General features: G+C 40.8%; 1 protein-coding gene across 7 annotated transcripts in view; it reads right to left on the reverse strand.

Annotated features, from left to right (window-relative positions):
• The window catches only part of LOC127576243 (microtubule-associated tumor suppressor candidate 2-like), a 334,776-nt gene that overhangs the window by 187,110 nt on the left and 127,618 nt on the right, over positions 1-20,048 (reverse strand). For 6 of the 7 annotated variants that reach the window (XM_052026689.1, XM_052026687.1, XM_052026683.1 and 3 more), the window contains one exon: positions 12,873-15,882. The exons of the other annotated variant lie outside the window; for it this stretch is intronic. In XM_052026689.1, the coding sequence (XP_051882649.1) occupies positions 12,873-15,488 (2,616 nt within the window). In that variant the 5' untranslated portion in view covers positions 15,489-15,882. The remainder of the gene's footprint in view (positions 1-12,872; positions 15,883-20,048) is intronic. 7 annotated transcript variants of the gene reach the window in all.

Below are 20,048 nucleotides of genomic sequence, written 5' to 3' on the forward strand. Positions count from 1 at the left end.
CAGGGTTCAATATGAGGTGCGATGCTTTTTGTTATTTGTGTCTGGATGGGCTAAAAGAATTAATTTTTGTAGATTTCCATAGTTCAGCATCAAAGAACTACTGTTCACTGTCAGCAATAACTGATGATGCATTTAATGGTTCAGTAGTCAATGAATCATCATACATGTGGTCAGCGACAGTTGTGCTAGCATCCAATGATACTAATTCACTCATAACTTAGAGTCATCATTTATGCCATGACCATTTGCTGAATCAGGATGCATATAATCAACTTTCAATGAGCAGCTGTTCATCTAGCGAACATTCACTGAGTCTTCAGAATCGGAATAGTCCGCATTCCATGAGATAGTGCTTCCAGGTTTCAAACTCCCAGGTTCGACACTCTTTATAAATCATATTTGTGATCTTAATGGGAATAATAGATTAATGGTTAACTTACTGCACTAGTAATCGACGCTTCTAGGCTAACAATCTTGAGAAATCAGTCCAAATTTAAATCCAGTTAATTAACTTTGATTTTTTTTCAAAACTAGTTGCATTAGTGGTGAACTTGAAGTTAGAGTGGGATCACTAAAAAACCCATTTGGTTCAGGAAAATAAATCTTTTGCAGATGACACAAAATGGGTTAGTAAGGAGATTGGTAAGTGAGGAGAAATCAGTACTCTGGAGGAGGGGAGTGGCGTGTTTTGGGTTTCATTACAATGGAATATAGACAGGATGCAGAGTTGGGCAGAGAAGTGGGAGGTGGAGTTCAATCCAGAAAAGTGTGAAGTGATACACTTTGGAAGATCAAACTTGAAGGCAGAAAACAAGGTTAATGGTACGATTCTTAGCAATGTGGAGGAACAGAGGGATCTTGGGGTCCAAGTCCATAGATCCCTCAAAGTTGCCGCGCGTTGATAGCGTGGTTAAGAAGGCGTATGGTGTGCTGACCTTCATTAGTCAAGGGATTGAGTTCAAGAGCTGCGATGTAATGTTGCGGCTCTATAAAACTCTGGTTAGACCACACTTAAAATACTGTGTTCAGTTCTGTTCGCCTCATTATAGGAAGGATGTGAAAGCTTTAGAGAGGGTGCAGAGGAGATTTACCAGGATGCTGCCTGAATTAGAGAACATGTCTCATAAGGAAAGGTTGAGCAAGCTAGGGCTTTTCTCTTTGGAATGACACAGGATGAGAGACGACTTGATAGAGGTGTACAAGATTATGAGTGGCATAGATAGAGTGGATAGCCAGCATCTTTTTCCCAGGGCGGCAATGGCCAATACCAGAGGACATCCATTTAAGGTGAGTGGAGGAAAGTTTAGGGGAGATGTCAGAGGTAGGTTTTTTTACACAGAGAATCGTGGGTAAGAAAAATGGAGGGTTATAGGCTGTGTAGGAGGAAAAGGTTAGATTGATTGTGGAATGGGTTTATATAGGTCGGCACAACATCCTGGGCCAAAGGGCCTGTACTGTGCTGTACTGCTCTATGTTCCATGTACTCTCTCATCTGGTTTGGTTTCAGACCCACAGCAATGTGCTTGACTCTTAACTACTCTCTGAAATAGCCTGGCAAGACATTCAGTTGTATCAAACCAAAATGCTGAAACACAATGAGCATAAAACTGGACTGTATTTAGTATCAATTGCAACACTGTATTTGGACATAGTTAAGCTACTAACAGCTCACTTGACCTCGGAAAGTCCTCCTAATAAACATCTGGGCACTGATCTCTGAGAGCAGCAAATATATACTTGCTCAAGAACCAAACTTTATAGCTTAAGTCCCAGGTTTCTGCACCACTACCCCTAGATATGCCCTGTGCCTCAGGCAGGACAGACTCACCAATGATATACAAGCAGGAGTGAGTCACCCTGGGTACCCTCAATATTAACTCTTGACTCCATGAAGTCTCACGGTATCTAGTCAAATGTGGGCAAGGAAATCATGTCCTGATTACCATCTACTCAATACAAGGCTTCCACAATGCAGTGAGAACCATCAGTAGAATATTGTATTCCTTCACAATCTATAACTTCGTGGTCTGGCAAATCCCTCCCTCAGGAAACCAACCCTGTTTTAAGGGTGGTACGGTGGCATGGCAGTTAGTCCTGCTGCCTCAAAACTCCAGGGGCCCAGGTTTGATCTTCACCTCAAGTGCTCTCTCAGCACAGCTTGGATGATCTGTGAGACTGCGTGAGTTTTTACCAGCTGCTTCAGTTTCCACCCACAGCATAAAGTCATATTGATAAGATTAAAAGGCTACTGTGAATTCTTACTAGGCAAAAGAATCAGAGAGGAATCAAAGGCATGTAAGAGTGAATAGGCTGGAGGACTACAGGGAAATAAGAAGAGGGAGAACCGGACTGAAGGGATCCAGCATGGATCTGATGGGCTGAGCAGCTTCCTTCTGTGCGAGTAGTGTTTAAGGGCATGCCAGGAGATGCACCAGGCAGATCTAAAAATGATGTGTCAACTTGGTGAAGGTTTAGGCATGGCAAACAGCAAGTGCAACATACACAGAGCTAAGTGACCAACACAGACAATGGATCTGACAAAAGCCTACAGCCTGACAAAGCGACACAATGTCCCTCAAGGTTGCTGCGCAGGTCATTAGGGCTGTTAAGAAGGCGTATGGAGTGTTGGCCTTCATTAATTGGGGTATTGAGTTCAAGGGCCGCAAGGTAATGTTGCAGCTCTATAGAACTCTGGTCAGACCACACTGGAGTATTGTGTTCAGTTCTGGTCGCCCCATTATAGGAAGGATGTGGAAGCTTTAGAGAGGGTGCAGAGGAGATTTTCCAGGATGTTGCCTGGATTAGAGAGCATGTCTTATGAGGATAGGTTGCGAGAGCTAGGGCTTTTCTCTTTGGAGAGAAGGAGGGTGAGAGGTGACGATAGAGGTGTACAAGATGATGAGAGGCATAGATCAAGTGGACAGTCAGAGACTTTTTCCCAGGGTGACAATGGCTAATACGAGGGGGCATAATTTTAAGATGATTAGAGGAAGGTATAAGGGGGATGTCAGGGGTAAGTTTTTTTTTTAAACACAGAGAGTGGTGGGTGTGTGGAATGCACTGCCAGCAAAGGTTGTGGGGGCAGATAAATTATGGACATTTAAGAGACTCTTAGGTAGACATATGAATGATGGAGAAATGGGGGGCAATGTGGGAGGTAAGGGTTAGATAGTTCTTAGAGCAGGATAAAATGCTAGCACAACATTGTGGGCTGAAGGGCCTGTACTGTGCTGTAGTGTTGTATGTTCCATGATGGAACAGCATGTGAGTTGCAGAGACGGGGCAAAGTATTTTCAACTATTGTCAGCCAGAAACAACAAGTGAATGATCCAACTTCCATTCTGACCAACTCTCCTGGTTTCTGTGATGACAGGGTCAACTTATCTCCACTATCACAAAATCTGCCAATTCAATTTCGACCACATGGAATTAAACAAAAAGATGAAAGCACTGAATGAAAGCAAAGGCTATCTGCCAAGGGAGATCTCCAGCATCATCCAGGTAGTGGTGTACGTTCCACCCCTGGCAGATGTCAAGCTGGCACTGGGGGAGCTGAGCACCATGATCAACAGTCAGGACACAGCGTACCCTGATGCCTTCCCGATCATCGCGGGGGATTTCAACCAGGCTAGCTTGAAGATGTCTCTGATCAACTACCACCAACATTTCACCTGTGGAACCAGAGGAGCCAACACACTTGATCACTGTTATACCAGCATCAAAAATGCTTACCGTGCCATCCCACGCCCGCACTTCCAATCACCTGGCTGTACTTCTATTCCCGGGATATAGGCAGAGACTGAGGACCATAGCACCAGTGGTGAGGACCATGAAGGTATGGTCAAAGCAGGTGGAGGACCATTTACAGGACTGCTTTGAATTGGTGGCCTGGACCATCTTCAGGGATTCATCTTCAGATCTGTATGAATATGCCACGGCTGTCACTGACTTCTTCAAGACCTGCGTGGATGAGCATGTGCCTTCCAGACCATACCAAGTTTTCCCAAACCAGAAGCCCTGGATGAACCAGGAGATTCACAGTCTGCTAAGGGCTAGATCTGTGGTGTTCAAGACCAGTGATCCAGAACCCTACAAGCAGTCCAGGTACGACCTACAGAAGGCCATCGTGAGAGTGAAAGGGCAATTCTATGTGAAGTTTGATACAATCGGATGCACGACAGCTGTGGCAGGGTTTGTATGCCATTACTTCCTATAAGGCAAAACCTAACAGCATAAATGAGAGTGATGCTTCACTCCCTGATGAACTCAATGCCTTTTATGCACGCTTTGAAAGGGAGAATAACACTACACCTGTGCAGATCCCCACAGCATCTGGCGATGTCAGAACATCCTTCAAGAGGATGAACCCCTGCAAGGCGTCAGGCCCCGATGGTGCACCTGGCAGAATATTGAAGATCTGTGCCAACCAACTGGCTGGAGTGTTCAAGGACATCTTCAACCTCTCACTGCTGCAGTCAGAGATTCCCACCTACTTCAAAAGGGCATCAATCCCACCGGTGCCCAAGAAGAACAGAGTGAGCTGCCTCAACGACTATCGCTTGGTAGCACTCACATGTACTGTGATGAAGTGCTTTAAGAGGCTGGTCATGGCTGGAATTAACTCCTGCCTGAGCAAGAACCGGACCTGCTGCAATTTGCCTACTGCCACAACAGGTCTACAGCGGATGCAATCTCACTGCCTCTCCACTCGACTCTGGAGCACTAAGACAACAGCAAAATATATATCAGGCTGCTGTTTATCAATTACAGCTTGGCATTCAATGCTGTCATCCCCTCATTGTTAATCAATAAACTTCAAAACCTGGGCTTCTGTGCCTCCCTCTGCAACTGGATCCTTGACTTGCTTATTGGCAGACCACAGTCAGTGTGGATTGGTAATAACATCTCCTCCTCGCTGACAATCAACATAGATGCACCTCAAGGATGCGTGCTTAGCCCACTGCTCTACTCTCTCTACACTCATGACTGTGTGGCTAGGCACAGCTCATATGGTATCTATACATTCACCAATGACACCACTGTTATTGGCAGAATCTCAGATGGTGATGAGGAGGTGTACAAGAGTGAGATAGTTCGGCTGGTTGAGTGGTGTCGCAACAACAACCTCGCACTCAACATCAGCAAGACCAAGGAACTGGACTTAAGGAAGGGGAAGTCGGGAGAACACACACCAGTCCTCACTGAGGGGTCAGCGGTGAAAAGGGTGAGCGGCTTCAAGTTCCTGGGCAGCAACAACTCAGAGGATTTATCCTGGGCCCAACACATTGATGCAATCATGAAGGCATGCCAGTGGCTCTACTCCATTAGGAGTTTGAGGATATTTGGTTTGTCACCAAAGATTCTTGCAAATTTCTATAGATGTACAGTGGAGAGCATTCTGGCTGGTTGCATTACTGCCTGGAATGGAGGCTCCAATGTGCAGGATCAAAAGAGGCTGCAGAGGGTTATAGACTCAGCCAGTTCCATCACAGGCACAACCCTCTCCACCATCGAGGACATCTTCAAGAAGTGGCACCTCAAGAAGGTGCATCCATCATTAAGACCCTCACCATCCGGGACATGCCCTCTTCTCGTTACTACAATCGGGGAGGAGGTACAGGAGCCTGAAAACCCACACTCAACAATTCAGGAACAATTTCTTCCCCTCGGCCATCAGATTTCTGAATGGTCCATGAACCCATGAACATTAACTCATCATTTCTCTTTGCACTATTTATTTATTTTTGTAACTTATAGTAATTTTTTTATGTCTTGCACTGTACAGCTGCTGCAAAACAACAAATTTCGCAACATATGTCAGTGATAATAAACCTGGTTCTGATTCTATATGGACCAGGCAAACATCTGACACTAGGTGCACCTGTATCCAAACTGTTCCACTGCAAATCTGGCCCCTGGCTGACAATGTCAAAAATTGCCTGGGCATGTCTAGTTTGCAAAAAGCGGGATAAATTCATTCCATTCATTACTGTCCAGTCATCTCACTTACAATCATCAGCAATGCAGTGGAAAATCTCACTCATATTGCAATCAAGTAGCATTTAATCATCAATAACCTGCTCGCCGATGCTTAGCTCAGGTTTCGCCTGGACCTTTTGACTCAAGATCTCATCACAGCCTATGTACAAGAACAGACCAAAGAGTTGAATTGCAGAGGACAGGCAAGTATGCGTGCTCTTAACATTAAAGCAGAATTTGACAAGAGTTTTGTTCAAGGAGCTCTGGTAAGACTGACATCAAGGGAAAAACACTTGAATGGATGAAGTCATACCTCGCACAGAGGAGGATGATCATAGTTGTTGGAGACCAATTGTTTCAGCTCCAGCTCATTGCTGCAAGTGTCTCACAACAGTGTGCTAGGCACATTCATTCTCAACTGCTTTATTAATGACTCCCCATTCACCCTAAGTTCAGAAATGGCATTGTTCCTTCATGATTGAACAATATTAAATTCCATTCACAGCTCCAAAGAAAATGAAGCAGTCCTTCATGCAGCAAGACTTAGAAACAGTCAAGCATGAGTGGGTAAGTGGCATTCCACATCTATACAAGTATCATACAACAGCCAGCTCCTACAAAGGAGAATGTAAATATCTACCCTTGACATTTAATAGCATTATCATCACCAAGTCCTTCACCATCATCATTCTGGGGGATTCACCCATAAACTTAAATGAAGCAATTAAGGTACATGTCAGAACTTGTATATCCTGTGGCAAGTAACTCACCTCATTGCTCCCAAAAGCAATTCCACCATCCACAAGGCAAAGTCAGGAGCATAACAGAATACACTCTACTTGTCTGGATAAGTGTATCACCAGGAACACTCAATGTCATCGTGGAGAATTGTGGCATGTTCATTTTTTATTAACTACAAGTTTCACCACCTGGAGTAAATGGATCTATATGTAGCTTGTACAATGTGAGTACGCAAAAGCTAACTGTTGCTCTATATATTATACACCTGCTGTAAAGTAAAACAGCTAAAGTGTTTTGTGTGTGATCTTATCTTCCTAAGTGCTTTCTCGACCAGCCTTCAAAAGGATTACAGAGGCATCCTTCACTGTGCAATCATGCCTGTAATCTTTAGCTGCATATTACCATAATCTCAAAGGACCAAACCCTGGATAAAGCAATCTTTGATCAAATAAAATTGTTGCTCTAGGATGATTTGAAAAAAAAACCCTTTAATGTTGGTTATTTTGCCAGTATTTTGGATTGGTAAACTAAATATTCATTAATTGCATTTTAAATTTCAACCAGGGATTTTAAGGGATTTATATTAATGCAAACCAATAGAACATATTCTGTGTGGATGGAATACTTCAACATGCAATATCCAACTTTGGACCACTATTGGTTATCAAGAAAGGGTCAGAAAGAATGATGACTCAAACTACAATTAAACCATAGATGCTAAATTTAAGTTTTATTATATCGGTCTCAAGACACAGAATTCTTCTTTTGACTTTGGCCCAACTTTTCCCAATTATGCAGGCGAAGTTTACTATTTGTTAGTCAAAAATTACACTTATTGAATACCTTCAAGGGACTGCAGAAGCAGAGCATGTGAATGTGTTATGTCTGTGGCATTTCTCAGGTGCATAGTTTCATAAGTATAACTATGACAGTGAAAAGCCTTCTATTTCTTCATTGAAAATTTATTCACATGTTAACACTGATGTTCTCATATAAGTCACAAGAAAACTCAGACTGAATTATTACCACGGCATTTATAGTGGACATGAAGGACTTCTAGCCTCTGTGATAGGGGAACATTTCTATACACAAAATGTGATAGGGATTTGGATTGAACCAACTAGGTGCACTAATTTGTGGGGCCTTAATACCACATAAAGTTAATTAAATATAATTTGTGCACAGCAGGATGCATTTCCACAGAACTTCCAATGGCCATTGTTCTTAAACCCTTGGAAATGCTGAAGAGGCAGATGGACTGAAATTGCATAATAACCTGAATATCCATAATGCTCTGTTCTTAATTACAAATTTCCAGTATTTGTGGGTTTTTTTCTTTGTGTTCTATCCTGTGGTTTCTTGATTGGCTTTACTGGGGATTCAACTGGCCTAAGAGGATGCTTCAACAGATCCAAAAATTCAGAACATTCCTTCCAAACCATGGCAGAAAGACGTGACACTGTTCTGGCAATAAATAATTACTGAATTCCCATAATTGAAAAAACATACAGAAAATCCTGCAAATATTTTGTAAATTGAGCAGCATCTGCAGCAGGAAAGGAAATTTTAGAAGTTCAGATAGTTCTGATGTGGAATGTCCTGCTGATTGTTTCTGGCTTTCCGGAACTTGCAGCATTTTTTTTTGGGAGGGGAAGGATTCTCTCCAGTTCCTGCTTTACTATTTAATGTATTTGAATTACTTGCACATTTAGTACTGTGCAGCCATAGTTCCTCCATAAGAAAACATTCAATTGAATCTTACTAGGAAACTTCAGTAGCTCCATGGCAAACTGCTCCCGTTTATACTCATATAAACACCAGCATGTTAAGGGACAGTGTGCTTGCACCAAATGCAAAATTCCCAATCTTGCTGACAGATTCCTGTGGCAAATCTGTCAGTAAGTCTATCACTGGGGGTGTGAACTTGCTGAGATTCCCCAGCACTTATGTGAAGAATCTGCTCAAACTCTGTGCCAAGTTAGGCCTGGAAGTGGATGCTCAAACCAATTCATTTCAACTCAGCTTTTATGACACAAGGAAGAAAGTAAAGAATAAGTTAAATTCCAATTTTAATTATCTGTGTTTGTTATTGTTAATTATTTGAAAGTTTTTACATGCTCTTAGCTGATCTATTTTCTTATTCTTCTAATAAAATAATGATTTTTTAAATTGTGTATTTCATTTTCAATAGTTTTTGAAAGCTTCTGAATATCAAGCATTCCAATAGCATTGACAAATGACAAGGCTGGGAGTGTGGCTGTGCATCTCCTGATTGAACTCCCAAGTGTATATATTATTAAACACAGCCAAGTTCTTTCGCTGTGTTCTCGGCAGTTTTATTGACCCATTTACATGGCTCACTTTTGTCAAGTTTCTCATGCCCCTGCCAAGCTTCCAAATGTATCCTGGTGCCATACAGAATCTTGTAAATTGGGTCCAGGATAAATTTGGAAGCTCGGCAGGGGCATGAGAAACTGTGCACAGTTTCAGAAGGGTGAAGAGGCAAAGTAGGATTTGGAAGGTCAGAGATTCATCATGAGCTCTGAAGTAAATTGGCAGGGCAAGATCAAGAAAAACACTAATATATGATTTAAATACATGAAAGGAAAGAGAAGATAAAGGACAGAGAAAATCAAAGGAAAGAAAAGATCCTATTGGAAGTGAAGACAGTCATCTCTGTGTGAAGTTGGAAGATGTGGGCATAGTTCTCAATAAACACTTGGTATCGGTATTGGTTTATTATTGTCACTTGTACCGAGGTACAGTGAAAAACTTGTCTTGCATACCAATCATACAGGTCAATTCATTACACAGTGCCATTACGTTGAGTTAGTACAGAGTCCATTGATGTAGTACAGGTAAAAACAATAACAGTACAGTACAGAGTAAAGTGTCACAGCTACAGAGAAAGTGCAGTGCAATAAGGTGTAAGGTCACAACAAGGTAGATCGTGAGGTCACAGTCCATCTCATTGTATAAGGGAACCATTCAATAGTCTTATCACAGTGGGGTAGAAGCTGTCCTTAAGTCTAGTGGTACGTGCCCTTAGGCTCCTGTATCTTCTACATGATGGAAGAGGAGAGAAGAAAGAATGTCCTGGGTGGGTGGGGTCTTTGATTATGCACTTTTTATCAGACTTAATAGAAGAGGAATGATGAAGTCATTGAAATTAAGGAGAAACAATGTCAGCAAAACAAAAGAGCCGGTCATTGACTTCAGGAAAGAAGGCAGTGCACACACTTCTGTTTACATCAACGGTGCTGAGGTCCAAAGGATTGAAAGTTACAAATTCCTAGGAGTGAACATCACCAATAGACTGTCCTGGTCCAACAACATAGATGCCATGGCCAAGAAAGCTCACTAGCACCTCTACTTCCTCAGGAGGCTAAAGAAATTTGGCATGTCCCCTTTGACACTCACCATTTTTATCAATGCACCATAGAAAGCATCCTATCCAGATGCATCATGGCTTGGTATGGCAACTGCTCTGTCCGAGACCACAAGAAACTGCAGAGAGTTGTGGACACAGCTCAGCACATCACGGAAACCAGCCTCACCTCCTTGGACTCTGTCTACACTTCTCGCTGCCTTGGCAAAGCAGCCAACATAATCAAAGACCCCACTCACCCTGGACATTCTCTCTTCTGTCCCCTCCCATCGGGCAGAAGACATAAAAGCCTGAAAGCACATCCCACCAGGCTCAAAGACAGCTTCTATCCCACTGTTATAAGACTATTGAACCATCCCCTATTATAATAAGGTGGACTCTTGACCTCACAATCTACCTTGTTATGGCCTTGCAACTTATTGTCTGCCTGCACTGTACTTTCTCTGTATGTGTAACACTTTATTCTGCATTCTGTTATTGTTTTCCCTTGTACTACCTCAATGCACTGTTGTAATGAAATGATCTGTATGGATGGCATGCAAAACAAAGTTTTTCACTGTACCTGTACATGTAACAATAATAAACCAATTTAACAAACAGCGTTAAGCAATGGAAATGATAAACCTTCTGGGACCATATTATGGGGCCCAACTTCTTTCTAAGTAGTTACATCAAAAGACCCTGATCAACTGTGCCCCATTCGTTTTAAAGAACCAAGGGAGGAAATGGAACAGACTCCAACTGTCATTTTCCAATCCGCTCTGGCCACAGACATTGCCATAGGGCAGGAGTATGGATAATGTGATACTTTTGTTTAAAAAAGGGAAAATGCATAGACCAAGTAATCATAAGCCAACAAGCCAAACATCAGTGATGTACAAATTATCGGAAGCAGTTCTACTGGACAGAATACAGTATATAGCCAATTTTATGGGGGGGGGGGGGGAAGGGAGAAAGAGTGTAGGTGAACGGAAGATTGGGGGGGGAAAGGTGAGAGAGAAAATCAGAGAAATGTACATTGCAGATGTAGGCCATTCAACCCATTATGTTCAAGATGGCCAAAAATTAGATATGTTTCTTTAAGTTTCTCCAATTTCCCAGCTCTCAGTCCCTTGTTTGAGAGGATATAGGTCTTCAAATATTCATCCCACAGCTTCCCATACTTATGTTAAATCTGTATTCCCAGTTGTCCTTTCTAACAAGTGAAATAGATCCTTCTTGACAACCCTCCTAGTCTTATGCATGTCAGTGAAATCTTGCCTCAAAGTTCTTAAAGCAAACAACCCCAACCTAGTCATTCTCTCCTCATAATTACAGTACTACAAATCTTTAAAAATGACATTTCAGTAACTCTAAATTAAATTATACAGTACAAGTTGAATGGCTCATTAAAGATTAAAATTTTGACGATTACAACTGCAAAATAAAATTACTTCATAAAATCTATTCTTCAAATCAAATTCTAACCATTGTAATGGTCATCAAAATGGTGAATCCGTTAGATCTTTCGAAGAGCTATTGCCTCACAGCTCTAGCAACTCAGGTTCAATCCCGACCTTTAGTGCTAACTGCATGGAGTTTGCACATTCTTCCTCTGATCATGTGGGTTTCCTCTAGGTGCTCTGGTTTTTTTCCACATCCCAAAGACATGCAGGTTGGTAGGTTAACTGGCCACTGTAAATTGCCCCTAGTGTTTAAATGAGTGGTTGAATCTGGGAAGAATTGATGGAATGTGGAGGATGTAAAAGGGCATTGGTGCAGAACTGATGTAAGTGATGGTTGTTGGTCAGCACTAACTTGTTGGGTAAAAGGGCCATCTCCATGCTATACAACTCTATCACTCTAAAAAGACATGCAGATAAATTGCACAAAATAAATACAAGTATAAATGCAATATCCATGATTTAGAAGACAAATTAGAGTTCCATGTGAAAGTTCCAGGCTTGAGAATGGGACACAAGCGTTTCAGCTAAAAACAGGGAACCATGTCTACATGATACTCCAGATATGAGGGCAGGAATCTCTGCCATTGAAATATTAATATGTGGCCTTATGACAGGAAATAAAATGAATGTGGTGACATCTGTGATAAGCATTTACTCACGAAGCTTATTAATTAGAAGTTTTAAAGTGATCTCACCATAACCCTGTAAAATCTTATAATAGTATCTCACTTTAAATATCCAGTCAAGTTCAATAGCTTGGATGCCTCCTCCATTCCCTGAGAACTGTGGGTACATATTAACAAGTTCTTTAATACCACCAAGGGTTCCCTCCAGTTCTAAAAAGTTCTCACTGAGTACATTCCACATATGCTTCTTTTGGACTATCCCATCATTTTAGAATTATTTGAACTAAGCTTCACCTGCCACTTGTTGCATATAAACTCAGCAACTCCAATTTATCCTTGAGTTGGGCATTCTGATTCTCATTGGTTGGAATTTCTCCCTTCTGGTAATAGGCACTTGGTTCAGTCAAATTGAATTTATTTCAGTTTAACCAATCCCTGTGCTGTACCATGAGTTCTATTTATTGTAGGCCTCTAATCAACCATTTTAATCTGTTTCAAACATTTCTATTTGGTTTTAGCTTGTACAGTTTATTTTCCATGAGTCAGAATTCCGTATGTTCAAAATGTAAATAAATAACATACGTTTTCTCTCTAACATGACAATCTGCAGAGGAAAACAGCATATTAACCAATTCTACTTTGTCAATCTGGAACTCAAATACCTATATCCAAAATGTTAAAGGCTGCTCTTACCTCAGAAATGCTCTCCTGCATACGTGCTTCAGTAGACTTCTTTAATGTGATATCAGCAGAAGTAGGAAATGACTTTCCCATCATCCTGGGAAATGTTTTCCGACCAGGTGGTTTGATTCCAGATACCATCAAACCAGTAGTATATATCTTAGTTCTTTGTAATTCTTGTTTATATCTGTCATGAGAACCAGGTACATTGAGCACTGAGAGAGGTTTATTTTCACATATCTTGACTTCTTTTGAAATAGAGGATTTAGCAATTGACTCAGTCCATGTAGAAAGTTTTGGAGACAGTCCCATGTCATTGTGCATAGCATCAAGTGGTTTCACCTGAATTGGTTTTCGAATGTATGTTATAATTTTAGGTCTTACATATTTGGGTTTTGGAATGAGTTTAGCTTCAGTCATCCCTTCATGCTTGGACTGGTCATTTGTTTCTGCTTCTCCTTTGTCTGTTAGAACAGTCCTGGGATACTGTAGTATTGGCTTTGGGATTCCACTGTTATAAACAGCTTTATCGGGTACTCTAGAGAATGAATTCCCCAATTGAGGGACAGGTACAGGTTCAGGCAATTTCCCAGCAGGTAATAGAGAGGGCTGCTGAAAAGCAGAATTTGAGGTGTGATCAGTAACTTGCATGTTTATTATCTGCTGAAATTGTGGGCAATTTCTACGAGTAGGATTTGAAGCCATTGAGATTACTGGGCTTTCAGACTGTCGAGGGTCCTCAGAAACAGTTGCTGGCTGATTTTCCCCAGTTATGATTAAATTAGTGTTTATTTCATTCACCTCCTTTTGTATCGGACATAGTGCCTTTCTGGTAGAACATTCATTGCTGTGCTGACCAAGACCACCTTCTGATGCCAACAATGCTTTCTCATCTATAACTGAAGCTGGCTCAGAAATATCTTGCTTTGATTTGCCTGACTTGGTGATTTTCAGCTCATCGGACTCTTCCTTTTCTGTCATCTTAGTCATGTTTTTCACTTGACCTGTTTCATGTTTTAATTTACTGTTGTCAGTACCTAAAGGCTGCTTTGCATCTTCTCTTTCAATCCCACTGATTTCAAATTCTTGCTTAGCAAGTTTATCAGTTCTTGCACATGGTGGCTTAACACTTTCAACATGGTTTTCTGCCTCACAGGTAGTGTTTGGAACTCCAGAAGCAGAAACTGCACCAGTCAATTCATTAGTAGCATTTGAAAAAGAACTCCCAAGTTGTTTAGTTGGTGCTATGGAATGCTGGGTACCAAGTTCAGCCTGCTTTCCATCTTTGCAAACCTGCCTCATAAATACTGAGGACGTGTTTTTAGATACTGTGCTGCCATTGGTAGAATTTTCCAATAGTAGTTCTTCAGAACTGAGGTTCTTAATATGTTGCTCTTTTGCGCTGTCTAGTAGATGTTTCTGCTGCACTTTCTCTTCTGTTTCAAATGGAGCTGATTGTTGACTAACATCACAAGACCCTGTAGTCTCCTTTCCCTTAAAAATATTTATCTTGTTTTGAAGTTCAGGCAAAAATTCAGCTGTTTCCTGCAGGTCACTCACAGGGGGGCAATTGTATGCAGCGTTTACTTTACATTGGTTAGATAATGCATTTAGGTTTACCTGAACTTCTGATGTATTAATGGGCACCAGCAATTCACCATCTGAACACACAGTAGATTCTGCTCTTTCACACTGAGTTGTGCTTTTAATATCAAGTTGCCTTTCTACATTTGTTTGCATCTCTGGGACTGACTTCATATTTTCTGAGGTAGATGAGTTAGAATTATATACAACTGAGATCAGGTTGAATGGATCAGATGGAGAAATGGCTCTGACCAGATTGGCTGGGGCATGCTGTGAATTACGAGTACCAATGGCATCCATGCAGATTTCTTGAAAATTCAAAGATTCAGCAGTACAACCAGTCATTGAGACATCCTCAGATAAACACCCAACACCACTTTCTTCAGATGCAGTATTCTCTGGTGACATCTTCTTTTTATTAGGTTTCTCCAGAGAATTGGAAGATGAGGAGTCCTGAACAAATGAATGTTTGAAATCCATTCTCTCATTTTTGGCTGTAGCCTCTGTTTTCAGACATTGTAGTTCCACAGCAGCTTCAGCAGCATAACTATTCCTTCCTATAGAATAATATTCCTGTTGAATTTGAGGAACATCGGTAGATTCACCTGTAGCAAATTTCCAGTTTTCCTTGTTAAGACACTGTGGACTACAAGCTTTCTCATGGTGCATGGTTTCTTCTGTGTGTTTGAGTTCTGTACTTTCAATTATATTGTGGAGATGATGTTCTGAAAACTCCAGATTGGTACTTTTGCGCAAATGAACTCTTATGTCTGTTGGTTGAGAAGCCCTATCTTGATTCAAAGGAACATCCAGAACTTCAGTTGGCAGCATTATATTCTGTGGTGCCTGGTGATGTTCATTCATATTATCAGCTGCTATGTTATGTCTCTCTTCGTTTTCTTCCGTTATAGGACTCGGGGATACTATTTCATTTGCATTGGTGTCGTCGTCTGTTCTGATTGGCTGCTCATTGTTATTCTTTTTTTCCTGTTTGTTGCCCTCTTTGTCAGTGCAGAACGTGCTGTTAATAACTGAAGAAGTCATTTTCTGTCTTTCTTTCTGTCACTTTAATTTTAATAATAGGCCATTTAATCAATTGTCAGTGATGAATAAACGTCAAATATGTTTTTGTGTTTTTAGAATAGAAAGGAACATAAAAACATCACATTGACAATGTATTCATTTCTTTGATAACTCATTAGTAAAAGATCCTCATGCAACATAACATATTGATAAATGTTCTTTCCTCAGCCAATTTGGAAGATCACAAGTACTTTTGACTTCTTCTCACTCCAGTATTCTTCATTCATGTATTATTCTTTTCTTTCATATTCATCGATTAATTTTATCACTCTTGAAAACAAATCAACAAATTGGCTTCTTTATCTTTGTTTCTGCTGTTTATTCCTTGATGCAATTGTCAGTTGACTTATTGAACCTGTAAAAATTATATGGAGAAGCAGACCATCAGTCCCTCTGTGCTGAATACTTGCCAAGTACATAAAACATACTGAACCAACAACTTGCAACATAATAACTGATAAATGCTGTGGAATTTAACATGCCAAATATTCTAAATATTCTATAACATTCTAAAATTCAGCCTAAATGTACTGGAAAACAAGCTTTTAACTGGTTTAGTAACACAAATAATTGTGGACCATGGCTCCCCTCTATTCGTGGTAAGATCAAACATTCATTCTTTTCCACAAAATATTGATAATATCAAATTGTCAGCAGCATTCAAATGCCACTCCATATCTTTTAAGCTATTTCCATTGAGTATTAGGATAGTCCCCAAAGTTGCCGTTGTTATTTTAATGTAAAATATTTCTGAACACAGTAAAAACAGCACAGTAAAAACAGTACAGAACAGCTTGCACTGCAAAAACATACATGAGGTGCCACAGTGGATAAATAATTAAAAGCAGTTACAATTTTTTTTGGAGTAGTTGAAAGGCCTTGAAAATGGCACTGCTTCAGATCAAACTAACAATGTGCTTATTAAGCACTTGAAAATCTATACTTGTGTTCTCTCAATTCCAGAAAATGGCCAAGTTATGGGTCATGTCAAAATGCTCAGCTAATAAAAATCCATGGAACTTTCTTTCTTTTTCAATCTTTTTTTTAGTTTTCAAATTAATACAGATTAATATAGCAATGTTTATACATGTAATACAAAGAGATCAAGGGAACAATCATGACATGAATAATCATAAAGAACAAAGTATAAAAAAATCTGTAGATCCAATGATCTGTTAGTGAATGAATATAATAAAAGAAAAAGATTTATTATAAAATATAAAAAAAGAAAAAAAAACAATAAAAAAATTATAAACAATATATCAAACCAAACTAAGCTAAAGAAAAAAAATTCAAAAACAAACAGAAAAAAAACGACTAAAATTTCTCAATAGAAACAGAGCAATATTATGTGATCACATTGAACTTTTGACAAGGGTGAAAATTAAATCAGTGGTAAAAAACATACACTGTCCCATCAAAATTTAGCTATAATTCATAAGCAGGTTGTTGAACAATTTGGTAAAATCAATCATGATTTAAAAAAATTAATTGCAATGAATTGTGGTTTTAATTGCACTGTTGAACAGTTATCAGTGTCTTCGAATGGTCCTTTGCCTTTTCAACCTCCAATGATGTAGTTTAAAATTCTCATCTTGTTTTTCTCTTTATGAACTTGGCAATCTCTAGCTCCCGTCAAGAGAGACTAGACAGTTTGGGTCTATGTTCCTTGAAGTTTACTCAAACATATAAGATCCCAAGGGGGCTAGAAAGGGTAGTTGTTGAGATGCTTTCACTAGTGAGAGAGTCACGTACATGGGGACATAGCTACAAAATAAGAGGTTGGTTGAGGTGCACAGAAATTTCTTCTCTCAGAGGATAGTGAACCTCTGGAATTCGCTGCCTCAGATGGTGGTGGAGGCCAGATCATGAGATACATTTAAGAGTTAAAGAGTCATGGAGTCATACCCTTCACCCAACTTGTCCATGCTGACCAAGAAGCCCATCCAAGCTAATCCTATTTGCCCGCATTTGGCCCATAACCTTCTGAACCTTTCCTATCCAGGTATCTGCCCAAATGTCTTTTAAGAGTTGTTATTGTACCTACATCAATCACTTTCTCTGGCAACTCATTCCACATATGTACCATCCTCAATGTAAAAAAAGTTGCCCCTCAAGTTCCTATTAAATCTTTCACTCTGTCTTAAACCTTAAACCTATGCCCTCTATTCCCCAACCCTTGGAAAAACCCTTATATTCACCCTATCTATGCCCCTCATGATGTTATATACCTCTATAAGATAGTCTCCTATGCTCCAAGGAAAAAAATAGAGATAGATATATACTTGGAAGATCAAGGAATTGAGGGCTATGGGAAACTGGTACAGAAGAGGAATTGAGGCCAGCATAAGTCAGCCTTGATCATATTGAATGGTGGGGCAGGCTTGAGGGGCTTGGTGGCTTAGTCCTGCTCCTACTCGCATGTTCTTGTATCACAGTAAGCACCTCCAATCCATAGGTTTCTGAGTTCATCCAATGCAGACCTCTTGTGCATTCTCCCCACCTCTGTTGATCGTGTGGTCCATGATGAACTAGCTTGGTTACACTCACTACTAAGCTCACACAATAGAAATGGCTTCTTTTTTAAATGAGATGTTCCGAGGAGCCCAGAGCCTTGGTAGAGGAGCAAAGAAGCTAGGGAGGCATGTCTGGGTCTGACTGGGCAGCACAGTGGTGCAGCAGTTAGTGCTATGCCTCACGGCTCCAGTGACTTGGGTGGAATCAAAAAAATTGAGGATGCTGGAGATCTATAACAAAAACAAAAATTGCTGGAAGTATTCAGCAGGTCAGGCCGCATCACTGGGAAGAGAAACAGAGTCAACATTTCAGTTTTGACAAAGAGTTTCCAACCAGAAATATTGGCTGTTTCTTTTCCCACAGATGCAGCCTGACTACTAAGTACTTTCAGCAATTTCTCTTTTTATTTTAGGCCTGGGTGGAGTCCTAAGCTCAGAGTGGAATCCTGAGCTCAAATGCTGTCAGTATGGAGTTTGCAAGTTCTCCCTATGAATCCACTGGTTTCCTCCAGGTGCTTTGGTTTCCTCCCACATGTCAAAGGCATTGCGGTAAATTAATTAGCTACTGTGAATTTCCCCTATTATAGGCAGGTAGCAGAAGATTTGGGAGGAGTTGGTAGGCAAGTGAGGGAGAATAGGATCTAGGGAAATAAGTGAGTGAGTGGGGTTGATGGGATTACTCTGAAACTGACAAAGACAATGGGCCAAATGGCCTCTTTCTACATTGGATGAGGATATGAGATCATCCCTTACACTCCACCTCTCCAAGTGTTGGTGACTAAGCTGGACTGAGATGAACCAGAGGCAGTTTCAGAGCAATGCAAAGGATATAAACAAACATTGGATGAAAATGGATCCAGATTTCGGGGGCAGCTGTAGGCCCAAAGTGAAAGCAATTTCCATTCATCACAGAACTGCAGCAACTGTGCTAATCTGCTGCTACCTCAAGCCAGTGGACAGAGGGTCAGGTGGGGAATTAAACCAAGCCCCAGCTTTCAAACTAAGGAGCTGAGTCCAGGTGTCTAATTATGACCCAGTGCTCAGGCCATTGCTGCATTCCTCTTCTCTTTGTATGTCTCTCTCTGTTCACACTCCTTCTTTCTTTTCTCTTCCTTACACCATCTCTCTTCTCCATCCCTCCCCCACTCACTCCCTCTTTAATTCCTTCCCACCCCACCCAATCTCACTCATACACTCCACCCCCACATCTCTGGCACCTCAAAAATGGACACAAGAGATGCTGTGCATCATCAGAAACAGCTTGGCATATCAAGCTAGGCTATAAAACTTGCTTCAATGTGTACTGCAGATTGGCATGCTGGGAGAAGCACTGAACAAACATAAAAACTAGACACCCATCTGCTCCAACTGCAAATCGAATATACAGCGTAATGCAGAGCGAAACCATCCACAATCATCAGATCAGACCAAAACTCTGGAGTTCTCTCACAGCTAGTCAGGAATGGGGATGAACTATTACTCAGCTGATGAGGAAAGGCACTAAGAACAGACCCATCCTCAATGATGACAAAGCCAAGAAAGTGAGTGCAAAAGACAAGAATGGAGTATTTTCAAATATCTCCAGTCAGAGTGCATGGTCTGTCTTGGTTTCTTCCCAAGATTCCCTTCATCGCAGAAGCCAGTCTCCACACCAGGTGGTATCAAGAAAGGGCTGAGAATCCTGGATTGGGGGACCATATAACATCACAACTACAATGCTAAAGACAAACTATAGTTACTTCTCTATCCAAGCTGTTGCACAGTTAAAAAACTACAAGCAGCCACCTTAACTGTGGAAAATTGCCCAGGACTCGGTTATCCACAAAAACCAGCACAATTCCAGTCCAGCTAATTTCCAATTCATCACTTTGCTCTTATCACAGAGATGTAATGTGTCATCAACAGTGCTATTAAGGAGCACTTACCAATAACCTGCTCACCAAGGCTCAACCTGGGTTTCATCAGAACACTCTGCTCCACACCACAATACAGCCTTGGTCCAAAT

The sequence above is a fragment of the Pristis pectinata genome, chromosome 11 (assembly GCF_009764475.1).
Source record: "Pristis pectinata isolate sPriPec2 chromosome 11, sPriPec2.1.pri, whole genome shotgun sequence".
In the NCBI taxonomy this organism is placed as follows: Eukaryota; Metazoa; Chordata; class Chondrichthyes; order Rhinopristiformes; family Pristidae; genus Pristis; species Pristis pectinata.